Source organism: Geospiza fortis, unplaced genomic scaffold (genome assembly GCF_000277835.1).
Source record: "Geospiza fortis unplaced genomic scaffold, GeoFor_1.0 scaffold18, whole genome shotgun sequence".
Lineage (NCBI taxonomy): Eukaryota > Metazoa > Chordata > Aves > Passeriformes > Thraupidae > Geospiza > Geospiza fortis.
In genome coordinates this window covers 1,579,656-1,600,794 of record NW_005054445.1, presented here as the reverse complement: position 1 = coordinate 1,600,794, position 21,139 = coordinate 1,579,656, and the positions used below count along the sequence as shown (strand labels likewise).

Sequence of the window (21,139 nt, the reverse complement as noted above, 5' to 3'; positions counted from 1 at the left end):
CGCTGCCGGCGCCGCCCCGCGCCCGCCGCGGCCCTGCGCAGCCCGATAACGAGAGCAAAAAGGAAGCGAGTGACACGTGTTAGGAAGAAAAAACGCCAGCAGGGGTTTCTTCCTCATTTATAACGCTCAAAGCCACGCTGTTTCCTTGAGGGAGGACCCCTCGGCTTTTCCGGTTTTTTTCCACTACGATTCTACACCCTTCAGGACTGAGGACACCGGCTGAAGGGGCTCAAAATCGCAAAGCACTTTCGTAATTAACTCGCCATATAAATTATGGAGAACAAAAGGGCTCATTTTGCTGACTCCCCGGTTTTTTGGTTTCATATGACTGCTTGTCTGGGTTAGCGTTTCCACTGAGCGGTTCTAAGCCCGGTAACGAGGGGAAGGAATGGGCCCAAAGTGCATGGAGGTTAATCAGTAGTTACTGATGTTAACGCAGTGGTTACTAAGTAGTCCCTGCCTTAAAACCTCTAACGATCATTTTTGCAAAAACAGAGGCTCGCAAGTCACAAGAGGCTTTGATACTATCAGTGTATTTTTATTTTTTGTATTCAAGGAATTTTAGTTGAATACTGTGGTGCAAGTATCTTGAATAAGATGAGCATGCTCCCCGGTTATCTCATGTGGAAAGATGCCGATCTTCTTCCATGACTCTGAACTTTCACTTGTTTCTTGTTTTTATTAAAACAACGAAACGATAGTTTTATGTTGCATGGAAGAACATACAAAAACGTAGGTCATCTTAACAAAAAAATTCAGAACAGTATTTTAGCACTTGCAAAAAAAAAAAGAACCCAAACAAAAACAAACCATCTTAAGTTTGACGCAATTATTTTATCTGCTTGACAAATCTGAGCTGAAAGAGGACACCCACAGAAGCCCTTACCTGCATCTCTCTGCTCTGTGCAGTGCTCAGATACACCAAAAGCAGCTTCGGGATCCCCCCAGGGAATGGGCACGGCTGCCAAACTCCTGGAGCCTTTGTGCATCGTGCCAGGGATGCACAGGCTGGGATTGTTGGGGTGTCTGTGCAGGGACAGGAGCTGGACTCAATCACCCTTGTGGGTCCCTTCCAACTCAGGATACTCCATGATTTAATGATTCTTTCTTCTGCCCTACCAATTTTCAGCTTTTGTACCATTTACAAAACTGATAAAGCCTGACTGCTCTGAGTTTCCTGTGCTCCTACCGTGGTTAAATGCTTCTCTTCAGCTGAAAACTGTAACTAATTGCTCACATGTTCATGCAGTAATTTCAAAAATTCATATGCATAAAGCTGAAGTGACTTAGGAACCATGTAAATGAAGGTGGAACAATTAACAGTCCTGCAGGAGATGTCCCTTTCACTCCACGCTTTCTGAACACAAGAAGGAATACCATATTGAAGGTACTTGACTGGGCTGAATATCAACTTGAATTGAGATTTAGATTCTGCTTAGGAGTGTTTGATTATGCTGATGAACTAAAGTGATATATACAATTAAAGGAAAAAAATAGTAGAAATGCTACTCTCTAATATCATCTGAGGAAAGAAATTGTATTGCTCAGGCTTGCAGTGTTTTTGCCTTTAGGAATATCAAATAAAAATGGCAAATTTCTGTAGCAACGATGCTTGGTTGCCATAGTGCTCTGTGCTCTTAATTTGCATTGAAAAAATTAGAACTCTAGTTTCTTTTAAAAAAGCTCAGATTTGGTTTTGACTTTGCTGATTATGGGTGTGCAAAGTTTAGTCCTGTGCCAGAAGAAAATCCTTACCCATCTTTATAAGAAAATGAGTCTAATTCCAGGTATTGTATTAAGGTGCAGCTATATGTTAAAATATAGCAGATCCTATATTTAGACTTTTTTCAAGGAACAGTCTTATCTGCTGACTTGTACAGTCAGCAACTCTGGTTTTCTGTATAAATCCCTTTTTGAACTCATTTCTGTGTTCTTGTTTCGGCCAGACTGCACTATTTGGGGTTTCCTTCTTTCCCATAGAATGTTATTTTTCTCCCTGCTTGTTCCTTTGGAAAACCAGCTGTGGCTACTTTGGTGCAATTTAAACATCTTCTGCTTCCAGAGGCTGCAAACAGCTGCCCCTCATCCGCACTGCCTTCACAGCAGGTGCTAGCACAGATTACTTTCTGTGGCCTCATTGATATTCATGAAAAGTCTGAGACTCCTGATGCTTTGTAAACATTTCTTGTTATGGGGACACACAAAGATCAGAAACACCAAATAAGCCAGATATACCTACGAAAGCAAGTTAAAAATTGGACTAATATTTCTAATAAATAGCTAATCCTTTTGTCAAAAGCTGAACAGCAGCAAAAAATTTGAATTAAAAAAAAAAAGTAAATTACTACTAAAAGTAGTTTCCTAGTTTTCAGAAGTTTTTCTGCAATAAAGAGAGTCAGCCTAGTGATACAGATTAGAAAACAGTAATAGATCCAAACCCTTTGGAAACTTGTGAGCATGCAAAGGAAAGTGGCTCCTTTGAACAAACCTTCTCTCTGGCCCATCTCAGTGAACACAGACTGAGTTTTGTGCTTTTTGCACAAAAAGCTCTACAGTCTAATAACCAGCTTTTGGAAAGGAAACAGCACCGCCCCTTCGTGCTGAGCACCTTGAGGAATGTCCCGTTTGCTGGCTGGATCTTGCCCTGTGAATAATGACATTTCATCTGCGGTATAAGATATTTTGAATTTTCCCAAAAGGCAGATTGGCACCGCAGATGCAGAAATCTCTTATTATAAACACACAAACCCCACCAACAAATGGAGAAATGAAGGAGGCTCTAGGTCTGTTAGAACAAATGCAGTTTCTAGTTTGGGTGCAGCTGTTTCCTGTCTGGTCTTACTAAGCAATCTAAACCAAACACTCAAGTGCTAGGAAAGAAGGCAAGCTGCAAGAAACATCAATGAACAGAGGTAAACACCATGAGCAATGGTAGGAAAGGTGCCATTCCAGCTCTCCAGCTTCATTTAGCCTCTCCTTGCAGCAGAGGCTCAGCACGTCTGGAGCTGCAGGGGTTAATCTGAAGACCCAGTTTAAGTCAATGTGATTGTACTGGTGCAAAGGTCTTCCCAGTTGCTGTAATGGGATCTGAACGCCACATGGATCATTTTTATTGGATGTTGCTAAAAATGGTTTTAGTTAAACAAACAAATGTTCATTAAGGTTCTGTGCCACTGTAAAAGTAAATTTACATTTCTTGGGGTGAGTTTTCAAGTCCAGGAAAGTCTTATGTCTTGGGAAGAAGTGCTCATGGGTAAAAAAGTGATTATATTCCTTTCCTCTCTCTCCTCCTTCCACCTTCTGCTCCTCCAACAGACAAAACAGGGTGAGCTGGCTCCTAAATTTTATTTAATATTCCACTGTGTCAATATGAAATGAAATTATTTCTGTTACTATGTTGCTGTTCACAACCTGAAGTAAGATGCTGAAATTTTACTAAATGTCAAATGCACTGCAGGTAGCAGCATAAATGGAACATCAGAGGAGCTGAAGTTCATTGCCTTACAGCTGAGCAAGTTGGAAATAGTTCTGTGCAAGTCAGTCAGGTTCTGTCCTCTGCTGTGCTTTCCGCAGGGTAAGTGAGAAAAAGTGCAAGACCCCCACTCTCCCAGGCAGAGCAGAGACACTCCTTTGATGCTCGGTGCTGTTAGGTCACTTCTGCATGCAGAGGAATTCAGAGAGGAAAGCAGCTACACTGAGGTATAAGGTAACACCCCATTTTCTTCAGGCTTATCTGTTTTTTCCTGAAATGCTCGCTTTTTTATCTTTCTGACCTTTGAACTCTGGCAAAAGCACCATCTGGTGTTGAGGTACCTTGCAAAACTTTTCCCCAGTTCTTGTATTTGGATAAATTTACCCTCATCATGAAACATATCATTATAAATCTGCTACGTCATAGCAACTGTATGATGGAAACTGCCTAAAAATCTTTCTGCTTGCAAGAGATTGGGGAAAAAATCCCAAAGTTGAACTGTAACTACAGCTATTAAAGTTTAAAAGCTAAAGTTAAGAGAGTGTGCAGCTCACCAAGCAGAGGATCTCTCTGCTCAGCAGTGAAACGAGGAACAAAAAATTGTAACTGGTTTATGGAGTTTCTTTTGTCAGACTGATTTTTATCTGAGGAAGGAGTTTCAATGACTACATGTACAGAGCCAGCAAGGGGTTTTCAATGGCAATCACTCATATCTACAAATTGTCAGAGTAAAATTCTCTCATCTGTTGTATTTTGATTGAATGGGCCTTAACAATTGTTCTAAGCATTGTGGCAAGAAAGGGAGGGAGAGCCACTAGATGGCATTTTTAATCCAGCTTTTACCTCTGTGCAAGTTCAGTTGCTGTCCTAAATGTGAGGCCTCTGTTCTCTCAGTCAGGATGGTTGCAATCCCAGGAGAAGGTAAGTGAACTCTTGCTGCAATAATTACAGTCAACTCCCATTTTTCCTTCAACACAACAACTTGGTAAAAGGTAAGGATAGCTCGTGGTTTAGAATTGTTCAGTCTCAAAATAAATGAAATGCATTCAATAGGTGTTTATCCAATACAATATTTGTGGCTTTTATTGGATGATCGGGGTCTCAAGAAACAACAAAGAATATAAAAGTATTTCTTTTATATTTTACTTCCTTGCAGTAAAAAATAGATCATGTTCTTGCATCCAACAACTGGAAAAAAAACCCAACCCAACCCAAAATACTCTGTAAGCAAAATAAAATTTATTTCTGCAGGAAGGTACAGTTCAGCTTCTCCCTGGAACCCAACACCTTGGGGCAATGCAGCATTTAAAGCTCTTTGCAATGGCTGAGCTTTTACAATAACTGTGTAAGCTAAACATTATCCTTCTGCTGCTCAGGGATAAACCACCCTCAAAGAAGCTTAAGTACTGGGTGCAAGGTCACAGCAGACACGTCCTGAGAGTAAATAAACTTTTTTTAGAATGAAGTGTTGGAACTGGGGAAAACTGGACAAAGTTTCAGCACACAAGCCCTCCTTACCTCCTGTGAGAGACAGGGAGGTCTCTCCTCTACCTATGCCTAAAATGAGAGGAAAACACTGAAAGTGCTGATCTTGAAAGTGCTGCTCTATGAACACCTGTACTAATATTAACACAGCAGTGCTGGGATAGCTTGATTATGGTACATATGGTAAATAATATTGGTTATATTTTAAATTTGACCCAAATAATTTTTTTTTGGCTATCAAAATGTAAGGTGTTTTGAAAGACTTTTTGCATTTTAGAATGCATCTCTTAGTGTAAATTTTAACAGCAACATAAGATTAATGATAATAATTTAACTCTGGGCAAGAAGTCATTCAAGGTACATATCATGTTAGAACTTAGGTGAAAGGATTAAGCTGAAACAGAAAGAGTTAATCTTAGAAGATGGTAAGAACTGTGATATACACTAAAAAGAGGTGTCAGAAATAATTTCTAGAATTTAAAAACATGTCCACAAACTTGAGAGAGATAACTCTTATCTGTACTTAGATAATTCCACAATAGCTTAGGGAAGGTTTCTGTAGAACTGAAGATAAACAGTCAAAGCATTCCTTGATCCAAAAGAGATGCAACTGTTGAAAACATCAAACATAATTTCTGTTAATGAAAATCCAAGAAAAATGATGCTGTAAGTAGGGAGAGGTGGTTCTTCTCAAAAAGAAGGATGATGATATGCACATGTGATTTTAAAGTCTCATTTATTTAATTTGTTAAAGAAATTAAGATACATTAAATAGAGTTTGTACAATACCAGTTTGCATTACTAGCAAAGTTCATAATACATTCATAATAGCTAAAACCATTGCATTTTGTAAGTATTTTCCATTGCCTTCAGCATCTCCTGGATAAGAATCTCACATTTAAAACAATGCTGAATTAGCCCTCACACCAGCCCTGTGAGGTAGAGGTCAGTGTTACCCTCTTTCTACATAAGAGGAGACTGAGAAACAAAGTTTTAGGTCAGTGTACCAGAAAAACCATGGAGATTTGAGGAGCAGAACTCCAGTCTTTCACTCCTTGTACTGTGCTCCACACCTTGTGTCATCCTTCCCTGGAGAAAGGGGAGCAGCCACAGCAGCTGCTGTTCTCCCTGCTCCCCACTTCCCTTGGCCTTGTACATCCTGATTTCTCCATCTCAGCTGATGCAAAGTGATCGACACCAGCAATTTCTGCCTGAACTACACAGGCAGAATAGGCCATGTGAGACCCAGAACTCAAGGAGCTGGGAACTGACTGTGGGTAGTCACAGAGAACACAGTATTGAGTACCAGAGTCAGAATTTTGTCCCTAAGTTGCAGAACCAACACATGGCTGTTCTAAAGCAACTTTTGCAGAGGTAAAAGGACTCAGGAGTGCTGAAGCCTTGTGTGTGCAGGGAGCATCCCTGCCAGGGAGCCCTGGGGCAGGGAGGGTCTGTGCAGCAATGCTCACCCGGGGCAGACAAGATCTACCCATGTGAGGTCCCTAAAGGAAACAAAATACCTGGTCTCTGTAGGGCAGACACTGAAGGAGGTCATATTGCAGAGCATAGCACTGAGCTGAGGTAGAATCTGAGCAACTGAGGAACACAGAACACGCCTGGATCACTACAGAGGAACTCTTCAACCAAACTGACCCTGACCAGGGCACTGTGGTCCTGTCTTCTGTATGGTCTGAAAGGACAAATGCCTAAATAACATTGCATAACTCTGCTTTTTAACACAGCATTACATTGTAAGATAGCATCTTAGAACAGTAGATTTAAAATATATATATAAGTTTCATACCAGGGCCTACTTGAGGTGAGTAAAGAACTTTTTTCTAGTGCTACTCACACGCTGTGTCATCAGGAAGCAAGAATACAGTGAAAGCAATCTTTAAATCAGAGCTCAGCAAATGGTAACAGATCAGTAAGGGAAATTTAAGTCCAGTTTGTCCAAAATTCTTGATTATTGTTTCCTCATGTATTAAATGAGACAAGTAGAAGTTGTGGCCATCAGCACTAGTAGATCACTACACAATTTTCCACTTCATATGAAGTTGGATTTTGATGTCAATTCTATAAAGTTTCAGGTCTTGGATAACAAACCTAGTTCACTCAGCTATCCCTTATATTAAATAGTTAAAAAGATGCCATTTCTCCAAAGAATGAGCACTTCAAATAAAATAGAAAGCCAGAAGATTGTCCCTGTCCAAGCAGAGGGTTCATGGAAATGTCTGCCTTGTGTGTTCCATGAATGGTCTGTAGACCAGAGTTTCTGTTTAGAGTATCTCACATGTGGAAGCTCTTGGATATCTCAGGGCCATTATCAGTTTTCTTCAGGCCTTGAAGGAAGCTCGGACAATTCTCCCCTTCAGAGGCTGAGGGGGGCGAAAGTTATTGGCCATTTGGATCCTCTGGTCTTCCTCACCAGTGAAGAGCAGCATGCGGAATTTCTCCAGCTGGAAGTTCAGGGGAAACAATTCACTGCTCAAGGGGGCAATCAACAGTAATATTTTTAAAAAAGGACTAAAAGGAGATATTCAGTATATTTTAATCAGTTAATGGAACAGGTTCAAGCAAAGCTCCTAGAGAGTATTAACAGAAATCAACAGAAGCCCTGAGGATTGAACAGGCCAAATATTCAGAGACTTTCAACTTAGCCTAATTTCAAATCAAAACAGTCTTTGCCTGCTTATCCAGCATTGAATGCTACAATAACAGAGTATCAGAAATTTACCTGTTTGACTGATATTCTTATGGGTTCTTTCAGCACTATCCATGTCACACTCTCATTAAGGGGTGGTGTTGTCAGAGAACCCAGGTATGTCCAATAATCTAGACTCATGGGCAGGAGGCATTTAGGGTTGAAGCCTCTAAATTGAGCTTTTGTTCCCTGGGAAAAGCAAATAGACTTGAAATTTATCCTTTTACTTTTAAGAGCAGGTAAAATAACTTTTTTGAAAGAGAAGAAAATGTTAAGCTAACATTAAAAATAGAGAAAAGGAGAATTCTGTAAAGGTTTGGCTGCCTTATAACTGTTAGCCAAAAGTAGATGGCAAGTGTGATGCCTAATGCTGACTTACTGGACTTTGAGATCTTGCATCATTGTCTCTACCAAAATTCACCTCTTGTCACAACAGCCCCAAAAATAATGCAGGAAATGTGTTCTGTATAGAGTGTTCAGTGTGAGTATAGATAATATCACAGCAGAGTTCTTTGTTTCATTTCTTTCTCATCTATTTTAGTAGGAAAATTCAAATCCTATAGTTATTGTCTACTATGGTAAATACTGGCTTTAAAAAATAAACCTTCAAGTCTAAAATTAGAGGAAGGTGGATTGAATAGAGGAAGATACATCAACCAAAAGATTGGTAGAAATAGAAGGGGGTGCTGCCTAAAGCAGTGATTGCCTTAAGTACCACAGTCTAGAGCAACATTCTTCAGGCTGAAGGAGCATCCAAAAGGGTCTCAGTCACTCAGAAAACACCTCAGGAACAAACTCTGGACCTCAGTGAGATCATCCTTGACAGAGCTCTGCAGCAAAGACAAACAGGCAGCTTTCACTTGTGCCAGCTGAGGCTCCATGGAGAAGGATTATTTTGCTGAGTTTAAGAGCTGAGTCTCAAGGGTCAGGGAGCTGTGGATTTCAGACTTTTTGAGAAAGGCAGAACCTCTGGATGACCAGTGGGGTCAGCATGGCCTTGTGATGCACCTGAGATTTGGAAAATTATATGAACTTTGGAGAGGAAAAAGAATCTACAACTACAGTTATGTTCTACTTACAGGAGGATCTGTGGGTGGGTGGTTTTTCATTTTTGTCTCAAAGATGTACATGAGCATGATTTTTAAAGGGTATCCCAGAAGCAAATTTAAAGAGCTTAGAACTTACTTTAAATTTTACCATGTACAAAGCATCAGTGAGTCTGTTCATACTGGCATGTTCTTTTCCAATCTAAAAGAATGGAATAGACAGGTTAAATAAGTATGACTACAACTATGCTTTGATTAGGGGTTGCTTTCTTACTCAAATCTGAACATTCCTACCAAAGTTTTCAGCAATTTGCAATGCATTAATGCTTCCAGTAAGTCATCTGTTTTCCTTAAGCACTTCTTAAATATGTGGCATAGTCCTCAAACACTTTACAGCATAATGCTTTTTATCATGTAAACATGCTATTTTTGCAATTCTTACCTCCAAGAAAACACCAACTACTGCCAAGCCATCTGGAGCTGCTGCTGCCTCTCCAAATGTTGCATATTTTCTGGCATTCCAATGTACTAAGTGGAGCTTTAAAGAAAAATAACAAATAGGAATTAAATTAGTGATCGAAGTTATCAACGTGGTTTCTCATTGATAGCACTAACAGTTGTTCATAACAGAACAGTTTTGTGCCAAAGGCATTGCTGGAAACATGAAGTTCAATCCTTTGGACAGGTCCATGAGTGTGGGCAGGAACCCAGCAAGTTTTCTGTAACAGCCCACCCGGGGGTGGCATGGCCAGGCTTTGGGAGTGGGAGGATACAGGGGTGGCTCCTGTGAGAAACTGCCAGAAGCTTCCCCAGCTCGTGATCACGAGGAAGGGACCAGGCTGGAGCAGCTCCTGAAGCACTGACTGCACCCATGGAAAGGACCAGGCTGGAGCAGCTCCTGAAGGACTGCAGCCCATGGGAAGCGCTCAGCCTGCAGAAGCTCAAGGAGCTCACTGTCCCCTGTGGGAGGGACCCCACACTGGAGCACAGGAAGATGTGAGGAGCCCTTCCCCTGAGGAGGAAGGAGCAGCAGAGACAACCTGGGATGAGCTGAGCACAGCCCCCATTCCCCATCCCCCTGCACCACTCAGGGCAGAGGTGGAGAGAGCTGCGAGTAAAGTTAAACCCAGGAAGGAGGGGTGAGGAGAAGCTGTTTTAAGATTGAGTTTTTATTTGCCATTATCCTACTCTGATTTGGTTGTTAATAGATCTTTTGTTTTGCTGTGTTAGTAACTGGTGAGGGAGCTCTCCCTGCCCTTATCCTGACTCACAAGCCTTTCCTTATCTCCTTATCTCTCCTCACCCCATCCAGCTGAGGAGGGCAGGGATGGCTGACCTACCTATGGTGAGCGAGGAATCAGAATCCTAATCCTGCCCCCACTGCAGACAAAGTCATGTGACAACATTATTTGCATGAAATAATCCCATCTGTGAAAACACATCCTTACCTCAGAGGGAAAAGGTTTTCCATCAATGGTGTGCTCTGATCCCTGGCTGTGAGTGGTGCCCCAGTGGAAGTGGAACTGCTTTAGCCGGAAGGGATTCTGAAAGGGCCCTCCACTGATTGCTGGGCAGAAGAACAAAAAAAGAAATAAAAAACAGGAGAAGAAATCTTAAGCATTCTGGTTTTTTTAGCTTCCTACAAGTAAAACTAACCACTTAGTTGGCACAATAGTGGAAAAAAGGCAGAAGCCTCTCCAAGCTGCCAGCATGCAAAAGATGCATCATCCAGGCATTTAAGAGGGATGGATTTATTAATGGAGAGAATCAAAACTCATTTGAAAAAAAAGTAAATTAAAACCACTGTGTGGCTACTTGTACAGAATATGTAGCTTTCTTGAAAGAGCATATTTGACACATGAAGATGTTGTAACCACCCTTATGGTTATGCCTTTCCTGGTAAACACAATAAATACAAGTGGAACGGGTGGAGCAGCCCTGGGAGAGGGAGCTGGGGGTGCTGTGGGTGAGAGCTGGCCCTGCCCCAGCCCTGAGCCCCCTGCCCTGGGCTGAGCCCAGCGTGGGCAGCAGGGGAGGGGATCCTGTCCCTCTGCCCCTCAGGTGAGACCCCAGCTGCAGAGCTGCCCCAGCCCTGGGCCCAGCACAGCCAGGACCTGGAGCTGCTGCAGAGAGCCCAGAGGAGGCTCCAGGATGAGCAGAGGGATGGAGCAGCTCTGCTGGGAGGAAAGGCTGGGACAGCTGGCATTGTTCACCTGCACAGGAGGAGGCTGCAAGGAAACCCTACACCCTGAACATCAGCTAGACAATTCAGATAAGTATTTCCTTCTTACAGTATCTTTACTTTCAGTGGAGGTTATCTATATTCCATTTCCTTTAAATACCTGATCCCATAAAAGAGGAAATATAATAGCTGCTACTTCACATGACACCACTCAACCTCAAATCACCTTCTAAAGGTAAGGAAATGCCACAGAGAAACTTCATACATCATTTAGAAATAACACCTAAGCACAGACAAATGTTTAAGATGCCACCTATAGAAGATATTTTATCACAGCATCAGTAATCCCTGTAATTTTATATGCCACTAAATCTCACTTTGCCCAACAGACCTCAAGACCTGATCAGTCTCACATTAAGAAAATTACAATTACATTTAATATGTGTAAAGCTTGTATCCTCAGTGCAGTTCATAACATTTTATTTAAAGAGTGAAAAATGGGACTTGCATGGTGCTACCACATGTGCATGTACTTCCAGCTGGCCTTTAAGCAGGAAACTGGCCTTGCCAAAGCAAAGGTTTTGATATTAATTAAAGATATAAATACTCCTAGTACATTTTTCTAAAGTTAGCAAAAGAATGCATCACCTGTCCCTAATATTTTAAGAAATTTAGCTATTATGGATTACTGTCAAAATTCTGTTGTGTCATTTATGCAGAGCTTTGAGTCACTAGATCTATTTCAACACAACTAAAAGCAGTTTAAACCATGTTTCCCACTCCTAGCAGTCATCTTCCTTGGAGAAGTGTTATTGAAACAAGACTTGCTTAGTGTAGAAAGGGTCTCATTCCTGGCAGGTGCTCTGAGTCTGTGCCACTAAGTGCAGAGTAATACATGCTCTTAACTTCTAAAGCTGAATAAAGTTCACTGTTACACAGGTACAGTTCAGCTGAAAATTGCATTGAAGTAGTTACCAAGCTAAGATAATACTTCCAGAAAGGTTTTACAAATTCTATTTATAAGGTGTTATTCTGAACAGATCTGTACAGTAAAAGTGGAAAATGCTCACCCAGTTTGCAAATTCAGTAAAGATAAGATGCTTAAAAACTTTACCACCCCATAGGGCAGGTTCTCAAATTCATTCCAGAAGAGAAATTTTGAAATAAGATGTCTGGAATATTAACCTTTAGCCCTTATTTAGAAGGGCAGACAAGCCACTTCACAGAAAAAGTAATTTGTTTGCAAAATCAAGGAATCCTATTTAGCTTGCATCCATCAGCACACCCAAAAGGAATACGAAATCAGCTGATAGGCTTACAAATTGTTCCAGTTCTTTTTGTTTTGTTTTTTAATGCACTCTTCCCATTTATCAGCTGCTTTATTATCTCCATTTGAATGCTCTTCCCCTACCCCCAGATGTAAAAGCACAGTCTACCATGGAAACAGACCTAACATAAGAAATCAATCACTTAAAGAATTTACATTCTCTGCCAAGGGCTGAGACAAGAATAATGTGCAACTGCAGACAGTCCAACATCCAAAGTTGGCTGCTACCAACTCAGAACCCAGAATGAGCTGAAGATTTTCTAATTTCTGAAGAAATCAAAGTGCTACAAGTCAGGGAGGAGAAAAGAAAATGCAAGGTAACAGTAGCTTGTCCAGGTACAAATTGGTGCAGTGATTATGATTATGAGGACTGTGCTGCACGACCCAGCTCTGCTTATCCTCTTCCCTTCCCTGTAGGTGGGAGCTGGGCACTGAGCCAGAGCTGGCACATGAGTTGGCATCTTTGATTGGGGTGATCACAAGCCAGGGCACTGAGGAGCTTACATCCCTGCTCTGGGTGCTGGATGTGGTCTGGCAGTGCTGGAGAGATGCCCAGCAAACTTCAATGCTCATCTAAAAGAAAAGGACTGCAATCAAACTTCTCATTTTCATGACGCAAGAGCTTTTCCTAATGAAGAAACGCTTATTGATCTGTGATATTGCATTGCTAGGGAGGCTTCAAGTGAAGACAAAATATAAACAGCTCCAGTCACATGCCTTGTTCTAAGCTGAAATTATACATCATAGAAGTTATTCCGTAGAGAATGTACTTAATTACTTCCCCCACGAAGCCCCAGGCTGGTGTTCTGAGTTAGCTGGCTGTGCCAGTCTCACCTGTCCTGTCATCAGCGTCCTCAAACTCCACCATGACGGAGTGGCCGGTGTTGGAGATGCTGAGCGAGGTGCAGGACTCGTAGGAGATGACGAGGGGCTGCAGGCTGGGGTCGTACACGGCCCGTGCAGAGTCGATGTCGATGGGGGACTGGCGGTTCCCCTGGGCAATGGGGTAAGCCTTGTGCCACTCGGAAGGGCCTTCAACAGCAAGCAAAGGAAAGCAGCATTATTTCCTTCCTGCCATACACAGAATGGTCATTATGGGTTTGCAGGAGGCTCGAAATAAAGCTTGCTCAGCAAGAGTGACTCCAACGTTTGGAATGTGAGAAATTAATTTAAATTCTAGGCTGGTGTGGTTTTATTAGCACAAGCAGGCTGCAACAAGATGGGGATTCAAATATCTTGTCCAGAACACACTGAGGAGATCATGGCAGAGACTGCTGTACCCCCAGTCACTTGTGCCACTCTCTCTGCAGAGGCTGCAGTTACCTTGATAAGGTGTTCCAAGGTAGGTACAGGTGTAAACATTTGCATGTACAAACACACTCCCCAAAGAAAAAGCATTTAATTCTCCCTGGGAAAGAGAGTGTAAAAGCTCCAGCAATTCAAATTAGATGCAGATGACTCAATCTCTTAGCTACTGACTATGCAGTTATTTTTAAAATAATTTTATGACTGCAGTAAATCTTTGAGACAGCTCCATTCTTCACTCATGCCCCTTATGGTATCTCTCTAACCTGAGTGAAGGATACAGGATGATAATTAACACTTTGGGACTTCTGACCTCAATAGAGAGGGGAAAAGGCTCAATTTAATAGCAGAACTCTGCTGCCAGAGCTGGAAGATTCTTAAGCCATTTAACATAACAAAAGCTTATCCATGTCTAAGAATTCCTGTTTCTTATGGCTCATTTTCTACTTTGCTATGGTAGTGAAAGCAGCAATTAAATTCCTCTGCCACTCTATGCATGAAGCAGAACAGTAACAATTGTACTTCAGGATTCTCAAGAAGCACATTTTTAATTGTAGCATTCTCACTTACTTTCACAAGGGGAAGCTTTTTTTAAAATCAAGCACAGGTATTTAGTGTCCTTGAGTTTACATAACACAACAGTGATCTATTACACTGTTACTTGGCTTTGACACTTTCTGCTAAGCTTATAAAATTATCTTTTCTCATCCTGCATAGAAAGCAGATCTAGGAATTAAATGCTCTTACACAAGCTAAGGCAATATCATTTGGCTCTCAGAAGCTTCATAAGAGTACCCATGGCTCTATTACTCCTAGCTACAAGCACAAATACATAATGTTACTTACTAGCACTGACCAGCTTCACTTGGTATTCAGCTGTGCTTTCAGACTCACAGAAACTAAAGGAATTGCTGTTAAGAGACTGGCCCCTGAAGGTTATACAAAAGACTCTTGTTGGACACTCAGCAGCTAAAATAATTGCTGCAAGGAGAGAGACTCCAGCAAGTTATGCAATTGTCTCATTGGCCAGCATCAGGCTCTCATCCACCGTGTCTGTAAAGGATCCAGGCACTACACGACACTACCGTGGCAATCCTTCAGGAGCTCCACATCCCCCCTGCGCTGTGACACGCAGCCGTGGAGGTGGGAAGCAAAGGAGGAGGACTAAATTAAAAACTGTCAAATCAGAAAGCATAACTTGTTCTGTAAGAGATCTGATACTGGTCTGTACAATTTATTGATGTACTAGACATACATAACATATAGCTTATTTTATTCACTTTTATGAAAGCCTAGATATCACATTTCAGCACTGGACAGAACCAGGAGATCTATTACTGCTCTGCTAAATCTTCTTTACCTAACAGAATTGCTTTTGGAGAGACACAGGTAATCTTTTTTATAACAGCATTTTGGAAAGGGACCCGTCTGTAATATCTGCAGTCTGAAAAAACCCCAAATCATTCAAACTGTTTCCCTCAGTTTAGGAATGTTGATTGCAACACTGAAAGGCAGCAGATGTAAACTTGCACATCTTTTGGTGCCACTTTCTGGGTGCTATTGATTATCAATAAAGTAATTAATTACCTGCTGTATATACTTGATTCTTGCAGACATCAAAATGCAGGCAGCTCTGCAGGGCTCAGGCAACAGCTCTAGAAAGAAAACGAGTGGGGGAAGACAGAGAGATGCAGCACGGAAATACCATAACCTACCGTCAGCCTGCCCATATCCCCAACTGTGGTGGCCAGTCATTTTGGGAGCTGCCCCTGCTTGGCTCCAGCTCCCTGAGCAGGGCACTGCTGCCTACCTGCCTTTATAGCGGCTCCCCGTGGGATAGGGTCAGCCCCTTAAAGATACAGAGCAGCCAAAGCAATTCCTGCAGGACAGGGAAAGCGCCCGCGTTCTCCTGCTCCAGCCTTGCTGCTCCTGCTCTGCTCCTGCTCCCCCTATTTGCTAAGGCAGCACAGGTGAAGGAAAATGTAAAATTCAGATAACTGAAGTCTCAGGGCTTAGAGAGAAAACCAAACTGTGGATCAAATTTAGAAAAAACTTCAGTGTTTTCTCATTCTCTGCCCCAAGAAGAAAAAGCTCTGAGCATCAGGAAAGTCGTGTGCAGGTGGGACTGGCCCTTCTCACATCTGTGTTCTTCAGGGGGAAACATCACTGCCTCTCTTCTGAAACCCTGCTGCCAGCTGCAAAATGGAATGGTGTTTTCACCAGATCTGCAATTAATCACAATTGGTGCTTAGATGAGATGGAGAACATCCTCATCTTGGAAAAAAACTTCTTGTGCTGCTTTTAAACAAATCAAACAAAGTAAGGATGAATTGACAATCTGATTTTAATTTTGCAACTTTAAAGAAACATTTTAAATGGACAAAATTAAAAGTGTGGTTATATTAGGGACAGAACAGCAGACTCCAGAGAAAGGAGTTGATCTGTGAAGCCTCAGTTACCTGGAACGATCCAGCAGTTGCCTGCACCCTGCTAAACCCATGGAGAGGCTACAGTGAGACACCCAAACTGCAGCTGTAAAATGTCTTAAGACATCTCTGGGGCAAGGAAAAAGGCTCCTTCATTGTAATTTCGTTAGCTCTGAGGAAATGCTCTCCGTCAAGGCTACATTTTACAAACACATTGATTTTCACAAAGACAATAGCACACAAAAATAGGAATTCTTTTATTATGCAATCAAGAATATGGAAGGAATAAATCAATAAGAGCATTTTATGCAACTTTTATGTTGTGGTACTGCCTTGTAAGTATTAATTTATTTTTTTTTCAGGAGGTTTCCATGATAGTCAGCTATAAAACCTTTAAGAGTTGCTGATGCCAGCTAAATCACTCACAGAGGGATGTAAATTGCTGCAAAGGTCTCCACAGGAGAGTTCTACAACGACTTACTCAGGTCAGCTCCTCAGTTTGTTCCTGTCAAGCTGCTGTGACCCGCTCAGGTCCCTGGCACAGACACTGGGTACAGCTGTGTCCCAACAGTCTGGGCACACAGGCCCTTGTGGGCACCCCACACTGGAATTAGAACCTTAAAATACTCAGATACAGAGTCAGGAAAGCGGTTCTAGGGAAAAGTACAAAAGATACCAACACAGCAGTGAAAAGAAATGGAAGAGGGATTTTGTGTGTTAAAAGAGCAGACCATAAGCTGGGGAAGCCTGCATGCAAGGCAGAGAATGCTGAGCAACTGTTTTCAAGAGAAACATCAACACTGGGCTCAGGTGAGCCCACAGGGCACTGCAGTGCCAACCTGCACTGGGCACCATGGACCCCTTCAGCTTTTATCTTCTCACTCAAACCCACACAGGTCTCTGCAGATCTGCTCTACAAACACGTGGCACAGGAAAAGCTCTGAGACAAGTGAAAATATCCTGAAGACATGGCAGGAAACAGACTCCACAAAATGGAGGTTTAAATGGATGGATTTAGCAAAAGTGGAAAGGGAGAATGATAATACCTGAGAGGAAAGGAAAGAGCCTGAATAAAACTTTAGCTTGTAAAATGTATCATTATTAATGATAGTCAGTGTGTAAATGACAACTTTATGTGCTTCCAACCCAGCCAGCCTTCTTTCTTTATGAGGAAAACATTAATTTTTCCTTTAATATAAGGTAACAGTGTTGCTTATACAAATATCAGGTTATTCTGTAACCCTGATACCTCTGGATATTGGCTGACTCTAGTAATGGGTTTTACTGATTCTGTCCTCAAATTATCATTTATCACTTCAAAAGCTGCAGTCATCATGTAATTCTGTTCTGTTTTACTGGTTTGAATCCAGGACAATGACATCACACTCGTGAACTTATGGAAGTGAGAACAACAGAGTGGCAGGTGCTCAAGGTGTGGATTTCTCCAATACTGAGCTAAAAGTGACATGATTTCCACAAATTTCTCCTGGGCTCTTCATGCCATGTCAGAAGTGTCTCCTTCACAGTGAGTGATGGGAAGACATAATTTCATTCACTACAGTGAGATGTTCCAAGCTGCCTTAAAACAGAAATCTGTCTTCCCCAGCCTTCTCACTTATTCCCCTGTGCCAGCAGTGATGAGAGAACAGAGCAGCAGCCCAGGACAAATGCAGGGGGTCTTCTGAACCTGTCACCAGGTTGTGATACAGAACTAACAATGAATGCTGCAGGTTCCCCACCTTTATATATAGAATTCATTTTCTTTATTATTTAATTGGAGCTCTCTTTATTAAAATTGCTATATAATTGCTATATATATAAGGACTGTATATTGTGGTTAGAAAACTCCAAGATTGGAATGCTGAATTGAAGTTGGACATATTTAAGTTTTGCAGTTTTGAGGAAATTGGGGATTTTAATCTCCAAGGTAAAATGCCTCTATAATACTACAGGCCTGGAATTGTTGGGAGGTTGTTGCACATGGAGGTGTCACTTGAGGATAATGCTTCTGATAAATGTTACTGCATCACTGTGGAGGGGCAGAGCTGCATTTTAAGGTATGTAAGATGCAGTAAGAGTTATTTGGTTCCAAGATGAATGGCTCAATGGCACTCTAAGTGTATTAAGTAACTTGGCAATTACATCTGCTGACATCATTAATAATGGTGACATATTTGAACAAGGTGATATGTGCCTCCTTCATGTCTGCTGTGTCACCGCATGCCAACAAAACCAGGTTAGAAATCCCACCAGTCTGGGCGCAGGCTGCACACTCCGAGCCGCTCACGTACCATGGGTAGGAGCAGATGAAATGTTAAATAAAACATTCATCACTCCAGAGCCTGTCTGTGCCTCTTGACAGAGTATCTGTTTATCCAGGCAGCTCCTCTCTCCTCTTACGTTGCCACCACAGATGCTGGCAGCTCCCACAGGGGGTTACTCTGAGCTGGCATCTGTTCTTTACATGTGTGCTAAAGGCATTTCAAACGAACCCAGGAGCTGCACAAAAATACTCCACACAGTAAATATAAGCAGAACAGTGTACTGCCAACACTGAACACTAAAAAGCACAATCATTCCAGATACTTTTTGTATTTTTTAGTATTTTATTTTAAAACAGAACTGCCTACAGTTCTTGGTTGACCATAGAAATTTCAACATTTAAATTCTCAAGTTCTTCCCTGCAAACACAAAAATGTGATGGCTTCTGCATATATATTGACATATTGAGATTTATATACATATATGTGTGTATTGATACATTGAGGTCGCATACATATATATTTATATTGATATATTGAGATTCTCATGCAGCCAGTGGAACTTCAGGAGCTGAAAGTGGTCATCCTTCTCCCACAGCTACAGAGATTTCTGAGTGTCATGAGATTTCTAAGGCAAAATCTCAACTGGGAATCTCCTCCTGGCAGTGGGGGAAAACAAAAAAATGGTGCCAAAGTGAAGGGATTAAGAAGAAAAGGACAAAAAGGACATGCATATAGTTAACAGACAACTATGCAAGAGTAAAAGCTTGTATCAAACACAGGCCAAGATGGTCAAGGGGATAGAAGGAATTTAGTAGGAATACTTGGGAAAATGGGGCAGAAAAAGGGGAATGAGGCACCTGGTTCTCTAGGGCTTTCTCAGCCTTCATACTCCATTTTTTTATTACTTATTTTTGACTTTTAAAGCTATACACACTTGGTTGCCTTATACTAGGTATGGGAACTGCATTCTGGAACTAAGCCAATTCTTGCAATTTATGGTTTGTCCAGATTAAGCAGTGTAGTAGCAAGCAAGAACAGGAGACTTCTTTTGATTTTGGGAAACAGAATTTTCCTGAAATCCAGCAATGATCACTGAAATGACAGCAAAAGGAAGTGTTAACTGTGGCACAGCAAACACAAAGCCTGAAAAAATAAACTTTGCTGGAGATGCTGTGTATGGAAAACAAAAGAGGAAGCCCTGTTTTGTAGTACATCACCTGCAAGATGTAAGCCACTCCATGTAATAATGCACTCCTGTGTACATCATTCCAGCAGATATACAGAAAACTAAAGTTACTGAAGAGAAGCAGATTAAAAGGATAACGGACTTTTTATATGGACTAACAAATCAGTGTGAACAATGCAGGTATTTCAGGACCTCTCTTTTGTTGTTGAAACTTAGTGCCAGAAATGTTGGTTGAAATCTTTTAGGGTGTTGAAATATTCTCCTTTTTTGTACACTGTCCAAGTCCAACCAATGCTGATCCTGTATGGGAAGATCTTTATAACAGAAGCACATAGGCACAACAGATTTCATATGTTCTTGTCTCCATACTAAGCAGGAATAACTGCAATAATGTGCAACATCTATGCAAAATATATCCTACCGGATTTTCCTGACTGCAGTACCTTCAGGGCTTCTACCTCAGTCTGCCTGAGAATGCCTCAAAAGTCCATACAGAAAGTGCATCGAGAGATGCAGAGAAATGCCCATTTTGATCATAAATTCTGGTAATGGCACTGTTGTCCAGATAAGTTGGATCCATTACTGTGCAACAGCCAGTAAATACACACCTGAGAGAAATTGATTGTCTATTTCAGAGTTGCCAAGCCTCGTGCTTGGTGGTGTTCCACAAATCAAGCAGCCCAACTTGCCCCAACTATCTATACTTTTCCCTATTTATACATTTTAGCAAACAAAGACGAGTGTCCATTGGCTACAGGTTACATAGTTCTCTTATTTATTAGTATTCTCTCTTCTATTGGTTAATGAGTGTCTCGCTTCTCCTGCTGATCACTGCCACGCTCTCTCTTTCTCCTCCTTTGGCTCGCTGCTTTCCTGTGGGCTGCTCCAGGAGTTGGTGCTCCTGACGTGCCCCTGCCGCAATTCCCCTTTACCCGCTCGGAGCTCATTCCACACAGTTACTGAGTTGCCTTGGTTTGTTCCTTGTCCTCGTGGCCGCTGAATTCTGTATTCCCCGTGTATCGCTGGAAATCCTTTTCCCGAGCTCTGTTACCCTCCCGCGGGGCTGAGATCACTGGAACATGTCCAGCCCCAAACCTTAACAAGGCAATGCTGCTGAGCAGAAATTTGTGTTTCTAACAGCTGCACATCACTTAGAGCTTGCTGGCTGCTCTGTTTCACGGATTAAATCTCCCTCCTTGTTTATCAGGTTTGCAAATTACAAACATCAGTCAGCAAAGAACATTTTCTTAACAAAATTTTACATACTCCACATTTTACGAGGAGTAGTGCCAAGGCATAGGTAGGATGTGATTAAACTCTCCATGAGCTCTTTTGAGTGGAATCCTGCTAGTAGTGGGGTTCCCATGAGGGCTGGATTGCCAGTGGTTAGGCATGGAGTGGTTGTTGGAAGTATTTTTTGTAGGCCTCCTATGTTTCTTGTTCTCTGTTCAGGCTGTGGATAACGGACTCTGAGCAGAGGAGTAACATTGCTTTAAAGAATGGGTGGGTTGAGATGAGGAGGAAAGCTGATGAGGGCAGGTTTACTCCTATTCTGACTATTATTAGGGCGAAATGATTTGATGTGGAGAAAGCCGTGTTTAATACAGTTCTCTCTGAGGCCTCATGTGCCGGCAAACGGTGCGGAGAGGATCCCCAGGAGCGGCACAGCGAAGGGCGGGGGCGGCGTTGGTGCACACGGGGCGGGTGCGAGTGAGAGGGGAAGTTCAGGTGCTACCGACCTT

General features: G+C 41.9%; 1 protein-coding gene across 1 annotated transcript; it reads right to left on the bottom strand.

Annotated features, from left to right (window-relative positions):
• Positions 1-7,293: 7,293 nt before the first annotated feature.
• On the bottom strand, positions 7,294-15,276 carry CA7 (carbonic anhydrase 7). Its single transcript, XM_005427440.1, has 7 exons — positions 15,237-15,276; positions 13,051-13,248; positions 10,156-10,274; positions 9,150-9,245; positions 8,847-8,909; positions 7,695-7,850; positions 7,294-7,416 (listed from the first exon to the last, which is right to left on the bottom strand). The coding sequence occupies exons 1-7, from the start codon at positions 15,274-15,276 to the stop codon at positions 7,294-7,296; spliced, it is 795 nt and encodes a 264-aa protein (XP_005427497.1).
• Between the last annotated feature and the right edge of the window lie 5,863 nt (positions 15,277-21,139).